The sequence below is a fragment of the Macrobrachium rosenbergii genome, chromosome 49, assembly GCF_040412425.1.
Source record: "Macrobrachium rosenbergii isolate ZJJX-2024 chromosome 49, ASM4041242v1, whole genome shotgun sequence".
Lineage (NCBI taxonomy): Eukaryota > Metazoa > Arthropoda > Malacostraca > Decapoda > Palaemonidae > Macrobrachium > Macrobrachium rosenbergii.
This window is the reverse complement of record NC_089789.1, coordinates 26,280,073-26,306,599: the sequence shown is the minus strand read 5'-3', so window position 1 is coordinate 26,306,599 and position 26,527 is coordinate 26,280,073. Positions and strand designations below refer to the sequence as shown.

The 26,527-nt window shown below is 35.7% G+C and overlaps 1 protein-coding gene across 14 annotated transcripts in view; it reads left to right on the top strand.

The window, feature by feature from the left end:
• Positions 1 to 23,925, top strand: part of LOC136832192 (ubiquitin carboxyl-terminal hydrolase 28-like) — a 68,647-nt gene extending 44,722 nt beyond the window's left edge. For 11 of the 14 annotated variants that reach the window (XM_067092969.1, XM_067092968.1, XM_067092971.1 and 8 more), the window contains 8 exons: positions 758 to 910; positions 1,701 to 1,866; positions 6,418 to 6,615; positions 13,146 to 13,358; positions 16,064 to 16,730; positions 20,366 to 20,590; positions 21,710 to 21,850; positions 22,814 to 23,925. In XM_067092969.1, coding sequence (XP_066949070.1) covers positions 758 to 910; positions 1,701 to 1,866; positions 6,418 to 6,615; positions 13,146 to 13,358; positions 16,064 to 16,730; positions 20,366 to 20,590; positions 21,710 to 21,850; positions 22,814 to 23,248 — 2,198 coding nt within the window. In that variant the 3' untranslated portion in view covers positions 23,249 to 23,925. The remainder of the gene's footprint in view (positions 1 to 757; positions 911 to 1,700; positions 1,867 to 6,417; positions 6,616 to 13,145; positions 13,359 to 16,063; positions 16,731 to 20,365; positions 20,591 to 21,709; positions 21,851 to 22,813) is intronic. The other 3 variants (XM_067092974.1, XM_067092972.1, XM_067092973.1) reach the window with 1 other exon arrangement.
• Positions 23,926 to 26,527: the final 2,602 nt, after the last annotated feature.

Sequence of the window (26,527 nt, the reverse complement as noted above, 5' to 3'; positions counted from 1 at the left end):
TAATGTACTGTGGACAGCAGCCATTTTGTTATGATGATTTGGTTCCTTTGACTGTGAAACACTTGCTGTTGAAGTACTCTATTCTCATTTGAATGAATTTTATCATGACTTCTGAATTAGACGTAGTGACCTAGTCTTTGTATGCAGAGAATACATGTCAACACTGAGTATTGAATATTTATGTAAATGTCCAGTCAACCAATAGCAGGTATCAAGTTTTGACAAATTTAATAGTGAAACTTTGATAGAATGATTGTTATTTTTGGTTGCTCCTATTATTAAGTTTATAAAAAAGGAAGCCATTAAGTAAAATTAAATCTTGAGGAAAAAACACTTCTGAATACAGTAGTTTGGTCAAACTACCCTATAATGACTTGGAAAGCATAGGAGCAATTTCTCTCCAGTTATTTAGATGGGGATTGTTATTGGAGAGGAGCTTGTATTTTATGGTTTGTGGAAGGAGCTAGACTGCCTTATCAAAATTACTTGTTTTTATTGGTGTTTCAGTATTAGTAATTTTGCTCAGAAATGTATGAATTAATATAAGATATATGTAAGGTATATAGTAAAAACATTTTATTGAGTAAATACTTGTGAGTAGATGTAACTTTTTAAAATTCATTTCTCTTAGCAAGAAAATATATTCTGTCAACGTTTTTCTTTAAGTTTGTTTGGGTATTGTTGATTATTTTGGTGTCAGTTACACATTTTAACCAATCAGTAAGTTGAATTTTATTTCCTTTTACTTTCTACCCAGATCTTAATACCAGTGTTGCACTAGCATCTGGAATATCAGCTGACATTAGCAGGGCTAATATAATTAGTAACAGCACTGTAATTGAAATTCTCCTTCATCTTCTGTGTCGTGAGCGTGAGCCAGATCAAGCTAAGAGAGAATTGTTGGTAAAAGGTAAGAAATCTCTTTCTCTGTCTCTCTCTCTCATAGTGCTAAGGCCAGTGGGAGAAGAATAATAATTCCCTTTAATTATCAGGGAAGTGATTGACTTGCTTTGGTGAAGAAAATTATATATCTCAGTTATGAGTGACAGAAATGCTATGAAACCTGATTTTGTAATTTATCTGGTAAAATTGAAAATGTAAGGCAAAACTGTTTTGGCCTATAGCTATTTTTTTTTTTTATATAAAATCCTAGATTAAGAAAAAATATTTTGTACATCAATTACATGAACTTAGAGATCAGTTAGTTTCTTGTGTCTTTACGGGTATTTATTAAGTAAACGTTGTTGAAAAATATCTTGTAAAAAAATTGAAGCAGATCTTTTTAAGCTAAAGCTCAGAATCCATGAAGATTATTTATGTACTTTCAGGATTTATCTCGGATAGCTAGGGATATTTTTTATTTGGTTCATTATTAATGCATTTTAGTATATGCACATATAGACACAGAATATAAGTAACATGTGAAATAGAAGCCAGTTGAATACACAAAACTGTTTTACAGTTTTGAAATAAAATTTACATTCCTATATTTGTTTAGTTATGATTTGCATTTTTGGATAAAATGCTACAGTGAGATTACAGATTTAATAAGGTATACTAAATTGGCAAATATCAAATCAATTTCCATCAGAATTTTATTGAGTTGTATAGTTTTGAAGTTTTAAGTTTGAAAGCTCTGTAACCTCCCTTTTTAACACTTGTATTTTTTAAAACATCTGACTCTTTTTTCTCCATCTCAGCTTTAGGCAAAGGAATCCAACATTGGAACAGTTTTCTTTACATACCACTTCATTCTTTACCTGGACTAGAGGATTTTCGAAATGGCTACCTCAAAAAATTTGAATTTCTCTTTGAAGAAATCCGAAGTCAGGTTCACTCTTCAACAGCCAGTTTCATTGCAGACCCGTAAGTATTTAAAATTGGCATTAAAAAATAAAACCAAAATCTTGATTTTTTTTTGTATAAAGTACTGTATCAATAATTAATAGGTATTGATTCATAATCACTATACTGTATTCTAATATTCTAGTATGCTTGAGTAATTAGAAGAATTTTACTTATTAATGTTTGCATTTTACTGGGTACAAAAGATAATGAAATAGCTTAAGGTAGAATGTTTTCAGGAAGATTTTTGTCAACAAAAACAAACTGTTCCTTTACAATGGTACCTGAAGGAACAGGCTGAAGAGAAATCTATCATCCCTTCCCCTTTTGCTCATCCACCCTCAAACAATCTCATTATCTAAGCAGTTGCCTTTTTTGAATGGATTTTTGACATTTTGCACCACAGTCAACAGATACAGCAAAAGACTGTCTCTCTGTCACACTTCCCAATACTGTAGAGGGTATTGTCGTCCCAAGGGTGCCAGTTTTAAGGTTGGATTGTAATGAATAAAGTACTTAACATCTGTAAAAATACAGATTTGTTATATGTAGAGGGACTCCTTGTGAAATATTCCACATGAAATAAGGAACAAAAGAGAAAGACTAATTTATCCAAACATACAGATCTGTTGATCCAAACTACTGTATGCGCATTCAAGAATTGCTATAGAAGGCAGTTTTACAGTGCTCAGCAAAAACTACAAAATTAAAAAAAAATAGCTTACAAAATATAAGTTCGTGCAGCAAAAGAGTACATAGATATTTTTTTTTTATTTTTTATCAAGAAATGAAAAAACTTCATTTGTTATCAGGATTTTGACCTACTAGCATCATAGAAGATTAAGTCATGCAACAATGTTTATTTGTAATTTTTCCGTTGAACTGCTTGAAATTCATTAACACACACTACATTCAACTAAGAGTAACTGAAAGTACACTTCAAAAGAGGCTTCATTCTTACAGGTACAAAATTACTAATCAGTTGCTGAAAGTATGAGATAAATGTGAACCAAATTGCGGATAAAAATTTCTCAACTTCACAAATTCCAAGTGGTAATGAATAAGACTACAACAAAAAAGAACTAGTAACAGACATGAACTCATTGATTCAAATTGACATGTGATATAAATAGTATACAGGCAGTCCCCGGTTAACGGTGCACTCGGTTAATAGCGATCCGGTTTTATGGTGCTTGTCTAGCGACGAAAATCGGCAATTTTCGCCGCCAAAAATCGCCGATTTCTGCTTATCAGCGCCGATAATTGGGTATTGGCGTCTATACGTACCTAACAAGAGGCGCCGATAACCAAAAATCGGCACTTTTCAGCACCAATAACCCCCGAAAATCGCCTATTTTCAGTTAGCGGCGATTTTCGGTTATCATCACACCCTCAGAAACAGAACCCCGCCGGTAACCGGGGACTGCCTGTATAAGGTCATTGTCAGTATATCAAGGCATAAAATAGAAATATAAATCTTATGTAAGAGAGATCCAGGTTTTACCACAACTTTTGGTTAAATGCCTGTTAACAGTAAGTCTTCAGGTTATTTTTAGGAAATCTGAAACAAACAATCAGGTTATAGAAATTAAAACTTCACAACAATGTTATTGATATTTTCATGTAGCTTACACTTAACATGGTTTAGAATGTTTTAAAGTGGCCTATTTGCATGGCCGGAATCAGTGGTGGACACTGCCTCCTGGCTATGGCAGGTAATATCCAAAGCTTATTTTCCCAGATTATGCAGAGGACCCTCTGACCTTCCCATGAGCTCACGACATTAGGGGCATGAAGCCCTCTTTCAAGTTCTGGAAGAACCTCTCTGTCCAACAGGTTCATTTAATGGGGGCCAGCAAACTACCTTTATCTCATTCAACTTGAGGAATAACTCCACAAGTCCCTCAACCCCTTTTTGTAGAGCCTGTGCTGCCGGCTCAATGTGTGTTGTTACTACCAGGAATCGTCCAGGTATCCCACAACTCATTTGAGTGCTCAGGTTAGATTGTGCAGCTCCTGAGGGGAGAGGTGGTGTGTGCACTGACCAGTGCTCTCTCCCACAGCCAATACCAGCCAAACAGTTGTGCCAGTGTGCAAGCTGTATCTAAATGGGTACAGGGAAATATGAACCCATATTCTATTAATCTAGAATGCAAGCCCTCTTTCCCCTTCAGTAACAAAGGGAGGGGTTAGGCAAGTCAGAGCCTCTTATCCATATCAAAGGCTACCAACCAATGACTTCCCTCTTATTAAGTGGGAGACTAAGTTCTTCGGAATTAATCTGACATGATTCCAGTCCATAACGGATAGAGGGAAGCACTACCCCTCCCTCAGGGTTGGTGCCAGCAGAGCTGTGTCAGTGCCTTTTTTCTGCACAGTGATACACCTCTCCACCCACAAAGGGGCTCAAACATAACCTTAGCGTACTGCCTCCCTCCTAAGTAGTGAGTCTCCAAATAAGAAAAATGTAGTGTTCGTATCCCCATAGGAACAAATGCCAAATTTTTTAAGTAATTTGCATTTTTCTTAGGTATACAAACCATAGACTCATCTTTGTTTTCCCTTCAGTTTTTCATCCTGAATATGGGTTGAAAGGACAATAGGTAAAGTCAGTTGGATGGGAATGGCAATCCATTGTCACCCATCTCCAGCTGGCTACCACCCTTGTTGAGTCGGTAAACAGTGGTCCAGTGCATGCACAAAAGGATACTTAATATATGAAAGGTTATAGTTTGTATACTTAGGAAAATTACAAATTACTTTAAAAATTTGGCATTTCATTGGTCATGAACTTACCATGCACTGTTCAGCCCAGCTGGACCCAGCAGCCTGTAAGGTAGACACAATTTTACATCCTGGATGTTCATGCCTTTCATCACTTCTGCTTCATATGGCAAGTATAGGAGGATCTTGGAGCTTCCAGGAACTTGAAGATGACACTGATGAATTTGGTGTATTTACACCAAGTGTGGTTTATGCATCAACTCTCCATGATAATAGACAGTCCCAAGAGTCCCATGACTTTACAGAAACTTTTCAAGCAACTGTACTTCTACTTGTTTCTTTTCCTGTCATGCAGGTTATTCAGCAAGGCTTCAGAGGTAGTTTTCAGAGGCAGCAGGAATAGCCAGCATAAAATTTTCAGAACTTTACCTTCACTAACTTCCACCAGGTCTAGTAGAGCCAGTTTGGTAGTTGTAATGAGGTGGGTGTATAATTGCTGACTTCCTCATTTGAAGGTTGTGCAGGAAGCTGTCTGTTTCCACCATCAAGGAATGTAGATTTTCCCCCTTGCAGGTATTTGAATTGTGGGCACAAGTTGAGTTCTTCATTAGAGTTCAAGAGCCTCATTTATCACTTCAAGTGGTAGGATCCTTTTGGCTTGACGAAACCTAATTGGGGTTTCTGTGTAGAAAGTAGAATCTTATGAAATCTAATGAGCCAGTTCAGGAGGCGTCTTTCCTCTGCCTCATACTGCAGAAGGTTTTTTATTATTGCTATGTATTTGCACCCTCAAGACAGATTGGTGAACTTTATACACTGTCTTGAAAGTTCATGAATGCTAGAGTAGCAAGACAAGTAGCTAAGACTGTTCCCACAGTAACCTGTGCCATTTGCCATGACTTTGTCTCCTTTTTTTAGGCAGAATATAGGAATAAGGGTGACAGGTGGAAATGGAAGCTTTCATCTTGGCTAACCATCATTTTTTAAAATTAAGTAGCAATATATCAAACAGACCTTTAACCATGTGTTAAGATAGAAGTAAAATCCATTGGTTTTTGTGTGCAAAACTAAATTGTTAATTGTTATGCATGCTCTCAAGTTTTATAGTAAACTGAAGTAGTAATTAAAATCAGCATTTGTTTAAAAAGCCACTGTAATACAAAATAAAGATGAAGTAGAAATTCAGTTTAAAGAATAGGATTACAGATAGACAGTGGTGCAAAGTAATAGTGTACCATAATATCCCTAGTTGGGCGAGGGGGTGAGTGCCGTGTGTGCATCCCATGAGGTGCACAATAGGCATTACTTAAGATTCTTTGCAGCGTCCCTTCGGCCCCTAGCTGCAACCATTTTCATTCCTTTTACTGTACCTCCATTCATATTCTCTTTCTTCCTTCATGCTATCCACCCTCTCCTAACAATTGATTCAAGATGCAACTGTGAGGTTTTCCTTCTGTTCCACCTTTCAAACCTTCCCACTCTCGATTTCCGTTTCAGCGCTGAATGACCTCATAGGTCCCAGCGCTTGGCCTTTGGCCTGAATTCTATCTTCCATTCGATTCCATAATATCCCTGTTACTAAATTTAGGTAAAATTAATTTCATTTACTTGAATTCTGAATCCATGTACAGGTATTTATAATGTGCAGATTGAAATGCCTTGCTGCTAGGAGTAGCGAACTTAAAAAATCTGGGAAATATTGTGGTTAGGTATTGATATGTACAGTGATAATAACATTTACTGATATGTTTACCTTAGAGTATTTTTCTTTTTTTGTGGTACATATCGTGTTCTTGCAGACTAGAAGTGATTTTAAGGGAAGTTTCTTATCTTTTTAAACCTTTGCAGGAGGTTACGCCCATCATCAGGAAGTCCACTCACCCAGTTAGCTGTGGTTGGTACACATGAACATCACATCTTAGATGATCGATATTCTCGTGAATTTACTGAGATCTCATTGCTAGGGAAGGGTGGATTTGGATCAGTTGTCAAGGCTAAAAGTCGGCTTGATGGGCATTCATATGCTGTCAAAATTATTATTATGAAGTAAGCATGGCTTCTTTTGTTTTGTTATATGTGATTAATTTTGTTAGATTTCAGATGTGCTTAATCTTCATTCTGTCCTTCTACATGGAAGAACTTCCTGAAGTGATAAAATTTTTTGCAAAAGTTAGAGGCACTCCCTTTTCAAGACATTGGAGATGTTTGCTGCTCTTGCTTCATTTCTCAAAGTAATTGCTTGAAAGGCAAAATGTTAGGCAATTTGACCTTTCTGTTAGTTATACTGTGTTTTATTGGAAAAAGATTAAAAATAATGATTGATTTTTTTTATTTTGAAATTAGCATCTCTTTTTCCAACCAGTTGCACCCTAAGGGATGTTAGTTAATGCAAAGTATTGGATAAAGGTGCATGACTAATCCCTGTAGTGTAATGACTTCCAGCTCAGGCTAGTCTGTCCTAAACCCTGTCCTAATCTTGCAAAATTCATCATCATCATCAATTTTATATCAACTTTTTCTTTAATGGGTTTAGATGTGAAATGAGTTTTCTTCACTCACTTCTGTCTTGTGAGCTCTCCCAATGAGTCCCTGTCTGATCAAGGTCTTTGTTTATATCCTTTTTCTGTGACTCCCTTATCTCATATTGTTATTCATCCTGCTACTTTCATCTTTTTAATACTACTAGTTACTCATCCCTTCTCATTATTTGCTCAAACTAACCTTGATCTTTGAGCTCTCTTGTCTGTTTTCCAGCATTGGACACCACTTCTCTGCTACGTTCTCATTTGTAAAGTGATCTTCTTACTGCACTCTAGCCATGAATCAGCATTCTGGAGACACACCTTTTCAAAATAACCTTCATTTCTGTGTCGCCACCCATGTGTCTAGTCTTAGATTAGTATAGACCTTATGTATGTAAAAAGTTTATGCTGTGTTTATTAATGGGTTATTTTTATGGACCAGAACTGATGGTACTTGGTTATAAAATGTTCTTGGTTGAAATAATTATTTAAAGGGGAGTGTTAACTGCACAAGTCCGCAATGAATTAAGATTTTATGGCTTGCTGCAAATTTTTACTTATGTTTATGAAACATTTGTTGAGCAAGAACAAAGTGAGGAAACCAAAATATTTGATTTCGTAAGCCCATGTATTTTACCTACAAAAAATATTCTTGTTGCATTTTTAAATTTATGAAATGACAGCTACAGCCTAATAATTTTCTCTGAACTGTGTTTAACATCAGTAGATTTTTTTTTTTTTTTAATTAAAATTTTTATTGAATTTCTTTCTCTCACCACTAAGAAATTTTATTCTGTAAAGTATGAATTTATAACACACCAAAGAAGAAAAAATTGCATTTGTTAAGTACCCCAAAACTATGGCATGAAAGTTTTTCTAGCCTAACCCATCCAAACCTGACATATAATCACACTTATCTCCTTCTCCCTACCTCCAACCTCTTGTTATCCTAATCCCCTCTAATCTCCATTATTCCCCAGTTCTTTACCCACTACATAATTTCTATTATTTTCCCCCTGAAACTCCAGCTTCAGTCAGTACATCAGCAATTTGGTGCTTTCCTTTTATCCATCTCACCTCCTTTATTTCTCCAGATTCTGTTGTTTCTCTTATTGCTGCAATATCAATTTTTAATCTCTTACTACTTACTCCAGTACTTGATTTTATTGCAGTCATTAAGGTTTTACAATCAGTTTTAACCAGTGCTTCTAATTTTCTCCCTCCTACTATCTCTTCCCACAAATGTTTGAAATATATCAATCCTTCTATGGCCTCCCCCACACTCAGGGCTTCTGCTTCAATGATTGATTTTGCTACTCTTCTGGATTTCACCATAATGGACTTCTCCTCTTACCATCTGTCAAAGTTATCACACAACCCAATTGTGTATGACTATCTTCAATATTCCTGAGTGAAGCATCTGCATAGGCTTCCCAACAAATCTTTTCTTCTTCTAACTCACGTATTATCACTTCTCCCATTATGTTCTTAGTTTTTCTCACTATATTAATCAGCTTTTTCATATCTTGAGTCGTTCTTTAAAAGGTTTACTTAATTCACTAACATAGTATGATATTTCTGGCATGGTATGTAGCGACCCCCAATTCAACTGTTCTACCACTGATCTATACTCTGTTAACTCCTTTTGTTCTAATACTCTGTTACATGTAAATCTTCTAGCTTCTGGTTCTGTTATAGAATTTACATACTGCCACTGATAAAGACAAATTTTATTTTCCTTATGCTCTACTATGACTCTTATATACTTAAAAGTTTACTTTCTTGTTCTCCTACTTGCAATTTCCCTTTCAAGTTCCCAATTGTTTCCTTTAAAAATCCTTCAGTTCCTCCATAGCAAAATTCATCCATATGTATACATAAAATACCATTCAATTTATTGTCTTTCCTCCAAAAGAGTATATTAGGTTCTAATCTACTTCTCTCACCTTTAAGCTCCTCCACCACTTTTATCACCTTACAGTACCATACCTTGGCTGCATCCTTGAGTCCATAAACAGTTTTCTTCAGTTTCCATAATCCACCCCAACCATCTTCACTAGGTGGTTTTAAATATACCTCTTGTTGTATTTCATCACCTTGTAGATACACAGTTTTTATATCTAATTTATAACAATTCCAATCTTTCAGTTTTATTACTGTCAAACAAAATTTTAAAATATCGGCATTGCATGTAGGAGCGTCTTTTTCCCATTTGGCCATTTCTTTTTCAAAACCTCTAGTTACCAGTCTTGCTTTACAAATCCTTTCCCTGCTTTTACCTTTTCAGTTACTATCCATTTTGTAGATATAGCTTTTTGTCCAACGCCATTTACCTCCTCATATACCTTGTTTTTTCTCCAACTTTACAGTTCTTTTTCTTTAGCTTCAATTATGCTTCTGTTTTCAAATCCTAGCAAAACCTCTTCTTCATCTTCAATTTTTTCTACATGACTATAATCTCTTATGTTAACCCATCCCTTGTCACCTAACTGTGAGTCCTCTACATTGACAAATCAGCCCAAGATTTGCTTGATCGTTTTTTTGCAAGACTTAATATAGTCTATTCTTCTACTTGTCCTGTATTTCTGTTTATAGCTCTAACTCTGTTCCCCTTTTTGAATTTGGGTATCTCTTCTATTAACTCACCTTCTATTACCTCACTTTCCCCTTCATCTTCCTGTGTTCTAATCCCTTTCTTTAGCCTCTTCTATATCTGCATTCCTTCTCCAGCCCTTTATCATCATCTTTCCTTCCTGCCCATCTATATTCCCTTCCTTTGATGCACAGGATTCATCCTTCACAGTGTGTTTTATCTGTTTTAGGTATATATCTTTTCTTTTTTTGGTGAAAGACTTTGAATTTAGTAACATGTACTCTAGCTACTTCTCTTAGAGAATCCCCATGTCTAACTACTACCGTTTTACCCTATACTCCTGCTACCTGAGCAGGTCTTCTCCATTCATTTTCATTTTCTCTCTTATAGAATACCTCATCTCCCACTACTGCTTCTTCAAATTTATGTTCTCTGACGTTTTTGTTTAAAGCAATTCTTATTTTATTACAAGACTCATTTTTGATAAACTTCTCTGGCCTTATGCATTGCATTCAGTGTATCCCTTACTATGCTTTCTTCCATACCTTTCTCTCTGCTTGCAGGACTTGAGCTCTCTTCTCCCATTAAATTTGGCAAAGAAGGGTTTTTCCAAATACTAATTGGTTAGGGGAAAAACCGCCATTATTTATTAAGCAGTTCCTAGCACTCACTACCCATCTTAATGCTATGGACCAATCCACTTCCCCATTATCTTTCATCTTTCTTAAGCTTTCATTGATTATGCCTACCATCTTTTCACATATCCCATTGCTCCATGGAGACTCAGTTGCTGTGGCCAATACTTTAATATTCAATCTTTCTGCCATCCTCCTTACTTTTTCATTTTGAAATTCTCCCCCGTTGTCTGATAATATTTTAGAAGGCGCTCCAAATATAGCAAACCACCCATCAAAAAGTGTCTTTATAATAATTTCTGGCTTCTTGTCTTTTATCCAAAAAGCCTGACAATACCTCGTTGCCATATCTACCATTACCAAGAACTTTCTTTATTTTATCTTTCCCACATCCATTGCTACAACTTCATTAAATGTTTTACTCCAAGGAAATCCCACTACTTGTTTTAGCTGGGTTTCTTTTGTATCTTTTACACACTTCACAACTTGCAATTAAGTCTGTCAGTAACTTTTTTATTTCCTCTTGTTCTTTCTCTCTCAAACAATCACTCCACTGTGCTTCTTCTGTTAGCTTCCATATTTTATCCCCACTTCCATGACCAAATTGTAGAGGTAACCTCATCATTGCACCTTTAATTTCCCTTAGACTCTTTCCCTTCCATCCTTCCAGTAACAATTCTTCTCCTACCTTCCTCCTTCAAAATTGGTACAGTATTCTTAAGGACCCTGTTTGTCCTCTCTTAACTTTACCTTCATTTCCCCTAATACTTACCGTATTTGATGGCTTATAAGACGCATGTCTGCATAGGATGCACCCCAATTTCAGCAGGACATTGAGGGAAAAAAAATAAGGTTTCCTAGCCTATGCTCATATGATTTTGGTAAGTAAAAACTGTAGTACAGTATTAGGTTATCATATGCATTTTGTTTCTTACCAACAGAATTAACAAAAACATTAATAAAGAAGTTATTTACCATATTTATATTTATCAAAATATGTAAAATACAATCAGCCATTTACTACGATCGAATGTTTCAAAAAAACCTTCTGCTGCTGAAATTTCTATCCTCATAGGTTTACCAATAGATTGCAACACATTCATTTGTAAACATTGTTTCTTACTGGCAGAATCAACAAAAACATTAATAAAGATGTTACTTACTCAGAATCAACAAAAACGGTAATATATGTTATATATATCCATTATATATTATAAAAAGTATGCAATCAAGGGGTAAAATCCAATAAATAAAAATGTTTCCTATGTAACGGCTCGAGTCTCGTGAGCAACTGAACAAAGCCATGTTATTATTCTTAAAAGAGAATGCTAGCACGAGTTACGAAGTATCAACTCAACGAAGCCTTGTTATTAAGCCTAAAGAGAATGGTAGCAGGAATTGTCAACCACCAATTGATCGAAGCCATGTTGTTATGCGTAAAGAGAATGTTAGCAGGAATTGCCAACTACCAACTGAGCGAAGCCTTGTTATCCGTAAAGCTCTCGAGATAATCACCAATAGGTGGCAGCACACGTACTGTAAGTCTGTAAATGTGGAATGCGGCGAACCGCTGTAGACGACGATAATATTAACACATTTTAATGAAAATATTGATAATAACAACATAGATATTGATTATAATACTAGCAGTAGTAATTGCGGTGATGGTAAGTGTGATAATGATAAATAATTATAATAAATTTTGTTTTTTAATAGGTTATTAGGATAACACTGAATGTTAGGCTAGGCTACATCTACGTGATGTTTCATGTATAATTTTGGCCAAAATTCTTAAATTTTGAGCCTACATTATGTACATAGGATGCAGGGGGATTTTTTAGGCCTTTTTTTTTTTTTTAAAAAGTGCGTCTTATACGCCGTCAAATACGGTATATTGTACCACATATCTCTTTTAAATTTATAGTCATACCCATTTTAGTCATGGTTGTCTTACCTATTAACCACGGTACATCAACCTGCAAAATTTATGTCTTCAGGTAATACCTTTTGTTTTTCAATATCACTGGTATTTCCATTACTTCTTTCAACTTGTATGATGACTCACCAAATTAAATACTGGCACTAGAGAACTTTTCCCTTATGTTAAGACTGCAGGTTTGTTAGTTTTGAAAAATACAAATTGATTTAAAATTTGTCAGTTTGCTAGAATGTCCTTAAGTAGGGTTAGAGTCACATATCATCATTGGTCTATTCTTGATGCCATTCAGGATCCTGATGTCTGCCAGTCTGCTAAAGAAGGCCAGGTAGAAACACTTGGCTGGTCCTGGTCCCATGTCAAGTTTCCAATGTCTTCTATTTCCTTTGGTAATGGTCATTGGTCAGTTCTTTGTCCTATGATACATGCTACTACAAATAAGAGACTAAATTTCTGGAAAAAGAAAATTAGGAAAAGAGGCTATGGCATGTAAACAGCTCTTCATAACAAATTGGCGCCTGGGAGATACTTGGCAGAATAGTAAACACAGAAGGCACAAGGGATTTCCTTATTAAGCATGTAGATGAATGTAAAAATGTTGTAAATCGCATTTACTAATTTAGGGGAATAATTACAGTTCAGTGATTAGTGGAATAAGATTCCATTAGGTAATTATATAGACTGAAGGCCCAGAAATACTTGCTGTTATATCTAGGAAGTAACCTATATCATCTTGTGTGAAATTTCATATGGGTAGGAGGAACTATGTAGTTTGAGGAAATCCATTGTGCACAAAAATACTGTTGTATTTTTCAAGTAAGTAAATTTAGCTTTCTTTCAGGTCATGCAAACCTTTATCCCTAACAGAATTTTCTTCTTTTTAATTATAGCAAGAAGAATAATGAAACAAACCAGAAAATTCTAAGGGAAGTGCAAGCCCTAGCACAATTAGATCATCCCAACATAGTAAGGTATCATAGTTCCTGGCTGCAGATGTATACTCTTCCTTGTCAACGTGGATCACTTGACCACAAGATACAAAATGGTAGAAAATCAGGAAGAGACAGAATTGAAAAGGAAATCAAGATCCAAGAGTTATCAAGGTAAGAAGCTTAATTATAATAACTAGTTGCATAAGAGTCAAAAAGTTATGTTGATAAAGTATTTGAAGTCTTTTAGGAAAATACCTGTTCTTTTTAATTTATGCTGTATAGCTTGTCCCCTCTCAGTTTTGCAAAATTAGACAGCAGTCACTGGCACATTCATCTCGTAACTAATGAGTGGAGGAGGAACCTTTGCCAACAGGCTGTAAAAATTATAAGCTACTTTATATACTTATACAGAAGGATCATAACAGCTTACAAAACCTACCCTCAGCCTGATTTTTCACCCACATATCCTGCATGTGAAATGATTTCTCATGACATGCCTAAACCACCCTCAACCTTTTAAGATCACATTCTGTTCTCCAGCTGCTGAACACAGCATATCTCTGCAACTTCTCCGCTTGTAATATGATCTTCCTACCATAGGCTAGCCACAGATCTTCAGATTTTATGGACAACATCTCTCAAAGTCTCAACTTTCATTTTTCATTTCCATGTCTGCAGTATGGAGTAGTAAAGCCATATGCAGCCTTCCTAAGTATTTGCTGTGTTTTTCTAATGGATACTTTTGTGAGCTTTTCCACTTCATCTAGATTATGTTTTCTTATTGCCCTTTACCTGCTTCACATTTCCAGTGTGTCCCCATGGTAACAGCAATGTTTTACCTGGTGTAAAAATATGCACTTACACCACAAAATAGTTCTGCATCTCCCTGTATTCTCCATATATTCTTGTATATTTTTGGCTTTGGAAATCTTACTCCATGTATATTTTGCTGTCCTGGATACCCTTTGTGGTAACTTGCGTAACATTCAATAGGAAGTACAGAATTCACCCAAACACCATTTCCACAGTGTCCATATGACCTGTTTTCTGACTACTATTTTCTGTGGTTCCTTTCTAGTCACCGTATGTAGTGGTTATAATTTATTTTGCTCTGTAATCTATTAAACATTCCTGCAATCTACTTCAAATTCAATAGCTAACACTGATGTGTCTGCATTCCCAGAAGTTACCCTTTTTGAACTAAACCTGTTCATGTAGCTTCCTCCATTTAACCTGATAACAGCAAAGGACTTGGGGATAACTTTCCCTACATGCCTGTCGTTAAGTCTTCACCATAGATATTTTGTTATGGTACTTGAATAGCACTAGCTCTGAGTGAGTTATTCCAGCACCCTCACTCTTTGTAATGCATATCTAATTGCTTCTTTTTTTACTCTGTTGAATGCCTTCTCAAGGTTCACAGATATGTAGTGTAAGGTCTTCATTGTCACATGGTATTTTTGTATTTTCATCATAAAGGCTATTTTGTCATTTTATCTGGTATGAAGCCAAGCTGATACATTTATTTTAGCCAATTTTCTCATCCTTTCTTCCAGGACATTCTCAGTATTTTCATAGCACTCCTCTCTGGTGGTTCTCCAGACTAGCCAATTGTTTAAGTAGGCCACCAGTTGAACTCCATCTTGTCAGAGCTCTCAGACAACTATCATCAAAATTTTAAGATCTTCAGAGTGATGATTAAGCCAAATGACTTGACCATGAATGTATGTGTCTCTGCCTATCCTGAACCCTAGAAAGGGCCAGAAGGGAAGGGAATTTGGGATCTGCTAGTATTTGTCTTTCATATTGATAGAGATGGTCCAGGTCCCATGCGGTATGAACGAACATGTTTGGGCAACAGTTATCATCTGTACTGGGCACACATTGAGCTTGTTCAGATTTGACAAGTCAAGAATCACTCTCTATTGCCAGTCTCAACCCATTGCAGATAATGTTGTGCCCCAAGGGGAAGATTTCCACTGCATGTGGTGCTGCAAAAAATTATCCCCTTTGGGACAGCATCATCTCCAGTTGGTTGAGGTGGCAATGGTTATATTCCCCCCCCCAGGGGTTTATCCAACAACTGGAGTCTTGGAGTGGGTGGGGAACACACTTGAAGTTCTATAAGGAAGATGCATTTTTCCTCTCACACTTACTGAATCCATGAACCCAAAGGGCTAATTTAAACCTAGCCCCATCACTGTCAAGAGCATGTTGAATTGCATACTTCATTCATGTCCAGCTATCGCCCAGATTATCTTCATGGCTGCAAGGGCTGTGTCTGTGGTAGGGGTGTGTGCTGACCCCACAGGCTAAAAGCAGATTAAACAGTTTGCAGTTGAGCAGGTGACTTTGGGTCTTGCTTATAGAAAATAACCATGAGAAACAGTAGGATGCGAGCCGTGTGTATCTGTGAGATAAGTGTATTGCACACCGGAATGAAATGGACTAGCTTGGTTACAAGTACGTGACCATGACAACCAGTCAAAAAAAGCTCAGTGAGTGACATCCTTTCAATATAATTGTTGGGTATTACACCTTTTAAAAATGATTAAACTAAAAGTATTATTGTACGGTGTAGTTAGTTTGCTATAGTAACAAGTACAGGAAAGAATAGCCTGTATCCTGCTAAGAAAAGGGGTATGTAACTAGACAGATATACTGTCTGTATCTTTATTAATAAGTGCATGATGTACTCTCCAGATGCTCTTACCTTCATTGTTTTCCATTCTGTAGATTTATTGCAGGTAATGCTCCTCTTTAACTTCTTTGCTATTGTTGGGTAAATTGTGTTTGCATGAAGGATTCTAACAATATTTTGTCTCTTGTGTTTTTATCAGTTTTATCATTAACATTAATTTTCATCTGATTTTCAGTAGTTCCGAACATCAAGAAATTGAAGAGTCATCAGGTGGCATTGTATTTGAAGATTCTTCCAGTTCAAAACTAAATGCATCTCATACAGAAAAACATAGTTTACCCAGTTTAATTCTTAAGGCAGGAAAGAGCACTGATATTCCAGAGTATAAATTTTATGAAAGTAAAAGTGCGGTTATGCAGAAGAAAGAGCAAATAGTGGATAATTATAGTATCAAGATTGAAAATTCTTTCAAATCTCATAGTGAAAAGAAAAGGTCATTTTTCTTTCATTCGAAAAATTCAGTGAATGCTCTCAACTCTGATCCCAGCACCAGTATAAATACTAATGGGTTTTCCTTTGATGTCTCAATGGCTTATGACAAAGGAAAAACTGTGTATGAGGAGAGTTTTTCCACTTCAGCCTCTTCTGGCATGGCATCTCATTTTAAAAATTCCCTTGTGCTACATAGAAAACATGCTAGGGAGACTCATGTGGCACTCTTCATTCAAATGGGCCTGTGTGGTGATACATTAGCAAACTGGATATCGCAGCGCAATGCTGAAGAAACTACTGGTAACCAACTAGATTCTGTTGACTTGGAAGTATGCATAGAAGTTTTCAAACAGATATTAGAAGCAGTGCAGTATATACACTCCAAGAATATAATTCATAGAGATTTAAAGGTTTGTATTCTGTACGACTAACACATGCAGTATCATGTTTGTAATTTTTATTTTAATTTTGTTTTGTTTTGTAGAGGTTTAGCAATTATCCAAATAAAAATCTGATCTTTTAAAGTGCATGTTATACAGGTATCTGCATAAACGTAAGGTAAATCTCAAGCTTGTGAGAACCTATATGAAATTCAGTACTGCAGTAAATGAGGTTTGCCTATGTTTTGCCAGTCATGTTTTCAGTCACTGTGTACCCCCACAAGTAGCAGCTTCCCTCACCTTTTCCTTGAATATTTTTGCATCTTTGTGCTCAAATATTGCTATGGATATGTTTTGTATCTGACAGTTTTAGACATTGGTCTTAGGCTCATGAAGGATAAAATCTGTTTTCAAATAATTTTCCATGAAGTCCAGCTTTGCCTTATATGGTTGCATACTTCCTTGGTATTATATAGGAGGTCAAGATTGGAAGTAAAAATAAGTAGTTTTTTTTTTTTTTTTACATAAAATACATGTTAATAGGATGCTATTTTAACTTATAAAAGTTTTGAATGTGAAATTCATGGAGCAAGATATTTAATGATGAAGGAAGGGGAGACACCCAACATGTGGCAGTTGAATTGAGTTACTCAAAAAGCAGTTGATAGTGTTATAACATGAATTTAATGGGAGTACAGTCTGAGCCACTCAAAAATAATAAAGAATTAATCGTGAGAGAGTTTCAACCTGCCAACAAATTATTTAAAAGAAAAGAAAATTACATAATTAAAGAGAAATGAAAGGCAAAGTAATTAAAACGATGACAAAGTAGGAACAAAAAGAAGCAAGGGGTTGTCATTAATACCACCTCATCATGATTTTGGTTTCTGAACTTCAACCTTTATGTATGTGTGTGTGTGTGTATAGGTAGTAGCTTAAATTCAGATTTATTACATTCTTATATAAAGACTTGCTGAACTGATATAAACATACCATTAAGTTAAGAGGTGATGTTGTATTGGGAGTTACCATTAGAAGGTTGCAGCACTGTCCACATGTGTATGGTGTACATGAGATTGCATCAATACTGGATAGTGTGGTCATTATGTGATCAACTGCAAATCTTAGGAATTTTGTATTTCATAAGATACAGTTTTTAACTTTATGCCCTGCCATGGAGGGATTATTCATGTGATTGTGTAGTTTAGCCAGACCACTGAGGTAATTTATTAAACTCTCACAGGGCTTACCCAAAGGATTTACATTTATTAATGAGAAGATTTTGAAATTAGATTAATTGAAAATGATGGAGTTTTTGATAAAATTTCTTGAACCAGCAAGTATATTTTGAGCATTCACACAGTGATTTTTTACTTTTAATGTTACTCTGCAGCCTGTACACACAGGGATTGTGGGCTCTTCATTAAAGTTACAGTTCTGAGACATGTCAGAATTACTTGTACATACAAAATATGTATCTTCATGTGGTATGTTGAATTCCGTATTCTAACACTTAGTTTGATTTCATTTAATTTATTATCATGTTCACTGTTCTTTATACAGTAGCCTGCCTTTTATGGATTAAAGTAGATTTTAGAAATTATAGTGGATTTTAGAGATATTTAAACAAGGGTTATGGAGTATACATGGTATTTACTAGTCCCCCAAAGCATTCATGATTTGAACTGTGGGCAAACAATCTTATCAAAGTAACCAATATAGGCTATAGTACTTGGTAAACACTTTGCAGATGCAGCACAGTAATTTAGATGGGCACTTCAAGATTGAAAGGGCAGCAGCATAAACTGCAGTGACCTTGTAACAGTAGGAGATACACACTAATATAAGGAAATTTGTAATAGAAAATGTTAACATTCCTATTCTGTGCAATGGATCAGCCCATGGGAAATGTAGCATTTCACTGTAAATTATTAAGCATTTAGCACTGCAACCTGAAATTTTTTAGAATCCAGTTGCAGTTGGAAAACACTATTTATCATCAAACATGCAACGGCCTATAATAACTCCCATCGTCAAATCCAGTGAAGACCCAAGCAGTGCAAACAGTAGTAGACCAATTTCATGAAATCTCTTTTTACAAAGTGAATGGAGAAAATGGTAAGTGCTAAACTTGTTTGGTGTATCCAGAGCAGCAGTACCCTAGATTCATTGTCCAATGACATGGAGTGGGTTTGAGTGGAAATAAGTAGCTGCGCTATATAACTAGAAACAAAAATCCTCAGACATTAGTGAAAGGTTCTGCATTGGATTGAACAGTTGTTTTGGGCATAGTCAGTATTTATTCTGATACATAGAAAATGTTACCATTGGGAATTTAAAATATCTTTATGTGTATATAACTTCTTGTATTTTACTCAGCCTGAAATTTATGGCAGGCAGAATGTATCCTTGATGCTGCAGTGGTGAAAATGGATGCCTTAGACTTAATCAGTATGATTCGAATCCTTCATAGAAATTTTTTTTTTTTTTTTTTTTTTTTTTTCTCATAATGAAGACATCAGGTGGGCCAAAGAAAGATTTTGTATATAATTGGATAGTGATGAAAGAGTACCTATTGGTTATGCTTGTGCTCTTACTGAATATTTCTGTAGTAGTAAAGCTTGTGAATTTTCTTGTAAGGAATACTGCCCACTATCACCAAATAATGCATTTTTTCCATGTTATTGCCATGGTTTTGCCTAACTTAGTGACTAACCTCAGCACGATTCATTGTTTTTATGTCTTGTCTTAATATTAATTTTTAATGCTAAACTTAAAAATATCTTACAAGAGTACTTATGCAGTAAATACACAAAAATGATTGCAGTATCATGTTTAGTTAGTCTTGACAACTTTGCATTTTATACAGGACGTCTGTCCTGAATTCTGTCTTTTCTCTCTAGCACGTGCGTGCACACACATCTGCTCACGGACACACATATGCAGTACAGTACTGGTTTTTTGGGAAATCTCTCTCTCTCTCTCTCTCTCTCTCTCTCTCTCTCTCTCTCTCTCTCTCTCTCTCTCTCTCTCTCTCTCTCTCTCTCTCTCTTTAATATTGTAAAATTAAGTATAGGGGGTAGTTTTACATTAATGATAGTGAAGTAAGGACATTGTTAGGATGTGCCATTATGTAGATGATGAAAGTTGTTTTGGTGTTGGAAGTTGGTGTGAAGGTGCAGCCTGAATGGCAGGATATAGAGCAATCCCCACAAGAGCCAGTTGGGGATTAGCACTATCAGCAACAGATGTGGTGGCAGTTTAGTTTTTGGGTAAAGAAGTAGAGCAACTGGGCTCTTACAAGGGAAAAGGCAACAAAATCTCGTTACATGAGAAAACAATAATTGATTCACCCATAGAAAACCACTTATGAGAGTGGTGGCAAAATTGGCTGTAACCCAGAAACAAGGCATGAAGATCAGTTTGCACAATTTAGAACTTGACCACTCTTAACATTTGATAACTTTTTGGCTGATTAAGACTGAAAAGCACTTATCATTTTTCCCCAAATGTGAAGTGTGTTATCATTTAGGAATTTTTAGCTTAAATAGTTCTTGCTTGTTGCTGTAGGTAGATTTGGTTGAGGAGAAGCACAATTGAATTTTTTTTTTTCTAGCATTTTTTCAAAATTCAAATTCACGAACCTATAAAGGTTTTCTTTCCAGCCGCCGAATATATTTTTCTCTGAGGATGGAAAGTTGATCAAGATAGGGGACTTTGGCCTGGCTCGAAATTTGCAAGAAAGTTCTGTAAATATGAACAGAGTTGGTGGAACTGGCGAGGATTTATCTATCACTCCATTTGCTACTCTTACGGCAAATACATGTGGTGTGGGAACTGCCTTATATGCTGCTCCAGAGGTCAGGTTTAGTGATTCTTATGGAAAAAAGGTAAGATTTTTAACATCTCACTGTATGTGTATGTGCTTGTCATCTTTGTATTATCCTCCTTACTTTCCAAGATTCAAAAAAAACATTGGGTGAACCATTCATAGTGAATCAATCTCTCTCTCTCTCTCTCTCTCTCTCTCTCTCTCTCTCTCTCTCTCTCTCTCTCTTTCTTAGGTAATCTTGGAGAACTACCATATATAGAAGAATCAGGTGGTTGTAGAAATAACGTTGGATGAAAGAAATATTGATCAGAAAGAAATCTTTAATAATGATGATAATAGATAATGATAATACAGTATGTAGCCTTAGAGACTACATGGGTTACCAACTTTTTTGTGGCATACTCTGACTACTATGTGCATAGTAGTATTTGTATCTAATTACTTGCTGTAAATGTATTTTTCAGGGTACAATGCTGTTATAGTGTCATTATGAAGCTTAATACTTACCTTGTACTTTCTTGTAGTATGTTCAAAAATAGAAAATTAAAAAAATTGAAATTAGCCAAAACTTTTGTTTGGAGGATGTCAGTTGAAGTCTTCAGAATCTCAAGTATTGACATTTGTACGATCGTAAAATGACATTAGACTGAAAGGGGTTGTAGTCTTAATGTTGATGATATATCCTTTTGATTAGAAATGGCATGAGTATATCAGTGTTCAGATAATAATTATCATTAAAGAGATGGGTTTGTATGTAACAGATGGAACACCTCTAGGCCACCCTTGTACATGTACTTTTCATTAAGAACTGCAATGCAAGTTTCATTCAGTTTATTGGCTTTCTGACTTGCCACAGATAACATACAGTTATTATTCACAGACTTTGCCCATTCTAAACCTCTCGGCTTTAAATTTTAAGTGACAGGTCTGTTGCTTCCCCTGGGTCACTTTCTTCTACTCATTGCCCCATTTTTCCCTTCAGTCTGAGGCCAGACAAGTTTTTAAGCTTTTTATGGTTTATAATGTAATGTTTTGAGTCTGTTGAAATGAAAATACAGAAATCGAAGTACCAAGAGTAGTAATAAGAAAGCTGCAATCCTAGTAGAATTAGTTCTACTAGTATACGTAGATCATCACTTGTATGATAGATCCTGCAATTTTTGTGTTTTGTTTTCAGAGTGATATGTATAACTTGGGGATCATCTTATTAGAGCTCATTCAACCCTTTAAAACTGTTTCCGAGAGAGTTGATTCTATCAACAAACTCAAGAAACATAGGTATTTGGATCCTGAAGTTGTTAATCGATGGCCTGAGATTGTAAGTACACAAGTTATTAATTTCAGTGTTGTGGTTTAGTATGCAATATAATGTTAGTTTTTCTTTTATTGTAAGTCAAAGTTACTTGAAATTTATTTTAATGTTTGGAAATTGAAAGTAACAAAAATAAAAAGTCAAAAGGACTAGTTAAAATTTTAATGGTTGATATTTGTCTAACTGCAGATGACATCTTTAAAATTCTAAAAGGATTAAGAGCAAATCCTACAGATGAGCCTTATTAGAGTTTGTAAATGTGTCCAATTAAAAATATGTAATAACAATAGCCCTCCTAGAATGTGTTACTCTAGTTCCAAAGTACATTTTTTCATTTTCATGCCAAGCAAGAGACAACCATACTTAATGAAGCTTATCTTATTTACTGTCATTTTGTATATTGAAGTACTGTACTGTAATATGTTAACCAAAGAACTTTGCGACTTACTGTCAAGTGAAAATATTCTAAACCATTCAGTAACATATAGAAATTCCGAATTCACTTCCAACGTTTTGTAACTGGAACGCTGACAATACATTTGTTGAGAAGTGTAAGAATCTCTCATCCCAAGGCGCCAGTCTTGGGTGTATGAGCTAAAGTAAAAAGTGTACCTAATTCCTGTCATATTGTAGCATTACACATGCGGTAATACATGTCAGTTGGGAAGTCAAGTAAACCTAATTTTGAGATTGTAGAATGCATAATTGTTTCAGCAAATAAATAGTAGCTTGCAGCAGTTGAAATAGTTCTTTTGTATAAGAACGTCATGCATAGTGCAATGACATGTTTAGAGCTGTTATACTTCAAGTTTTTTAGAACCTTCAACATTGTGCCTGAAGGTTGAAGTCACAAGAATGACATTTTGTTGGTTTAGCAGTCCATTTGTTCGTTGATAAATGTGAGTAGCTTTTGAATGAAATTTTTAAATTTTTAGCAGAGTTCATTTTAATTTTCCAAATTTATTTCAGGCATCTTGGATAATGCAGCTTACTTCTGTGGATCAAGCAAAACGGCCAACTGCTACAGAACTTTTGAAGAGTGTTTCTATGCAAATTTCATCAAAGGAATGTCCTAGAAATTACACAAGTGCTGGGAAAATCAGCACGTTTTCACCATTACAAAACGTTCAATATTCGGAACTTGGTTGTCTAAAAGGGTATAAGAATAATTGCGATGATGATGGAAGACTTGATGATTTAAAAATTGCTTTACCTGAAGGTTCTTGTAGTAACTCTGATCCATTAAACAGCAGGAATAGTATGATTGATTTGCAGTTGATAGCAGATATTGTAAGTGAAAACAGAGAAAAAGATGAGGAAATAAAAAAGTTGAGAGAAGAAAATAGTAAATTACTGAATATGGTAGCCTTTTTACAAGAGCAAATTAATCAAACTTCCAGTTGACTCATAGTTAGCAGCAGCTTTTATTTAATGTTCATACAATTTTTGACACTCCATTTCAATTTCCATCATATATTCCATTCTGTCCTGTTTCCTTTTCATGATACTTTTCATTCTTCTCGTAATCTATGGTATTACCTATACCCTTCATTAACATTTAAAGTTATATATCCTTGCCATAAACCAGTTGTATATAATAGGAATTAATATTGTTGAAATGTACAGACCCTCATGGAGGTGAAGGGAGAGATGCAGGTTTACCTCTTTGTTGAGTATTTTCAGTATAGTTTGATTCATTGTTAGTAGCCAAAGAGGGAGATTGTTCTCTTTCTGGCTCTATCTCCCCCTCCTGTATGCAGATTCAGCTTTGAAAAAAGTGCTTGTACATAATAAAGACGATGCACTAAGTGATCTAGAGAGGAAGTCACTATTTACGGTACACTTAATTATATGAAGGTGAGAATTCATGACCTTAAATTTTCTTCCTTTGTTTTTGGAAAATGCAACCTGTGTGAAAAGTTTATCGAGAGGTATGTGCGGTACATTGATTTGATTGGAAGTCTTTTCAAATTTGAATGATCAACGCATAATTTATTTTGTCAGTGAAATTCTGATCGGTCAGTATAAATGTAGGAACTACTTCATGTCATTTGTTTGTAAATACAGTAGTAATTTGGTCATTTTCTGGTTTTTAATCCCCTCATGGTGAATTATATCATCTGTTATTAATTTTAAAGCATGAAGGATACATTGTTTTTTTTTACTTCTCCCCTTAATAGGAGGCATACCCTCAGAGATTAACCAAGGGAACAAAAACCCCAGTTTAAAAAAATTCCCATAACCAACCCAGCCATTTTCAATTCTTGAATTATCTGGACTAATTCCAAGTTGACAGTTGGAGTATAGCCTTTGATATTCCTATGACTGCTTTTGTTAACATGAAGAAGGTTAATGATGGAAGGCATGTGTCCTCGCCTGTAAAATGTAGGTGCCAGATTTAGTAAACCAAAGGGAAAGGATTATGATAATCTTAACCTCAATGTTCTCCTAGGTTAGCTACATATTTGGTGTAGTAGTATTAATGGATAGAACCCTAAAAGAATTCAAAGGTCTGGTTAAGCAAATCATTTATAACTAACTAACGAAGGAAAATAGGAAAAAGAATGATGATACACGACTATGACCTAAGGTTATAGGTCTCCACACCTCCCAAGACAAAATGAATGGTCTAATATTGCTACCCCAGAAGACATGCAAATAGCAATAACAGGAAAGTAAAAAGGCTTTGGAGCCAATTCACATCAATACATGTTGACATCTTAATGAAACCAACAACAGATCAAGAGTCCTTGAGGTCCAGCTGAGGGAAGAATTCGTTCAACAACTTTGAGAACAAACCATTAACTCCATATCCAGCATGAGAAATTTTTTAACCAAAGTAACCATGGACAGTTGGTGTATGCAACTACCCATACAACAGTGACCACTTCTTGTTTTGGGAAGCACACTGGTACAGTACTGCACCTGTAGGGGGTTGATGGCAACAGCCCACCTCACATGGTGGACTTGAACATTACCAAAGGGTGTGTGCAGCACTCACTTGGTCCTAGAGATGCAACTACATAGTACCTTTTACCATTTCTTTCTTCAATTTTGCTCCCCAACACCTCTGTTACTTTCAGTATATCTGTGGAGTTATTACCTAGTTCCACCTTTAGATCCTTGTTCTTCATCTTTAGTTTCTACAACTATTTGTCTTGCTGTCCAACCAGCCCAACTCCCTCTTTTCACTGTCTTAAGTGCTGAATGGCTGAAAGTGCCCTATAGCTCAGTTTGACAGCCTAAATTCCATAAATCAGTTTGGTGGTACAGTATTGGTGACAAATTTACACATATAGTTTTAAGGAAAATTCCTACTCAGTTCATAGATTTTCACCAGCACAACTTTAATCCCTGTGAGCTAGGGATGGGGATTCAGTAGCCATTTGTCTTGGGCCCCCTATTATATAAGTGGAGATGGTCCTGGGTATGATCTGTCTCTAGGATTTTTGCACAAGTGCAATTACCTGGTCTTTGCCTCTGCTACTTATTATTGAGTAACCTGAGTGATGATAATACAGTATATTTAACAAAAAAAAATACATTCCTTGGGAACAAGTTGCAGATGCCCTATGTAGATTCATTACTTTGGGGAAGTCTGGAGCCAGAGCAGATGAGCATATGTCAGATTTAGATGCATTACAGTAACATGTTCAACTTGTAGGTCTTTAGCTAATGAACAAGTTTTCCTGTATTTAAGTCTTGTTAAGTAACCAAAGGAAATTCAGTACGAAGAATTCTGTCAAAAAAGTTGACAGTTAAATGTAGTCTCAATTTCCATAAAAACGAGCAAATCTGCAGAGCTTTGAGCAGATCACACCACACATATTTATTTGTATACTGGAGGAATAAGTAAGAAGTATATCTAGTATGTCCAAATTGATTTTTTTCTTGTAACACATAATTTAGTTAAAAACCTATGATCATCAATCACTGAAAAGCAGATACTGTATATGGGTCCTTATTAGTGGTAAAAACCTTTAGGGCTCTATTATGTATGTACAGTGATATCATTATTCAGTGACGGGGGTCATCGATAAATGTGAAGTCACAGCCTTCACATTTTGAAGTCATAGTCTTCACATTTATTAGACTCTACGGGAGAATCTTTTTCTCCTGGTTCATAGAGGTCACATACTTAATTTGGTAAGCAGTTGGTTACAATATATTGTTGTGTATGATTATGTGCATGCAACTATTAAGCCGTAAAACTAATCTAATTGTGTGTTATGAGTGAAAATCATATTCGTAATTTTGTTAACATGTATATACTGTACATAGCTTTATCAACTTCCCCGTAGGGGGGGTAGTGCCGTCAGTGCACCTCATGCGATGCATTGTAGGCATTACTTAAGGGTCTTGGCAGCGTCCCTTCGGCCCCTAGCTGCAATCTCTTTCTTTCCTCTTACTGTACCTCCATTCATATTCTCTTTCTTCCATCTGACTTTCCACCCTCTCCTAACAATTGATTCATAGTGCAACTGCGAGGTTTTCCTCTTGTTACGCCTTTCAAACCTTCTCACTGTTAATTTCCCTTTCAGCACTGAATGACCTCATAGGTCCCAGCGCTTGGCCTTTGGCCTAAATTCTATGTTCTACCCTATTCTATTCTTTATCAATTTAAATTTTTAGCTATTTACCTTATGTGATATCCATAAGGTAAATAGCTAGAAATTTAAATTG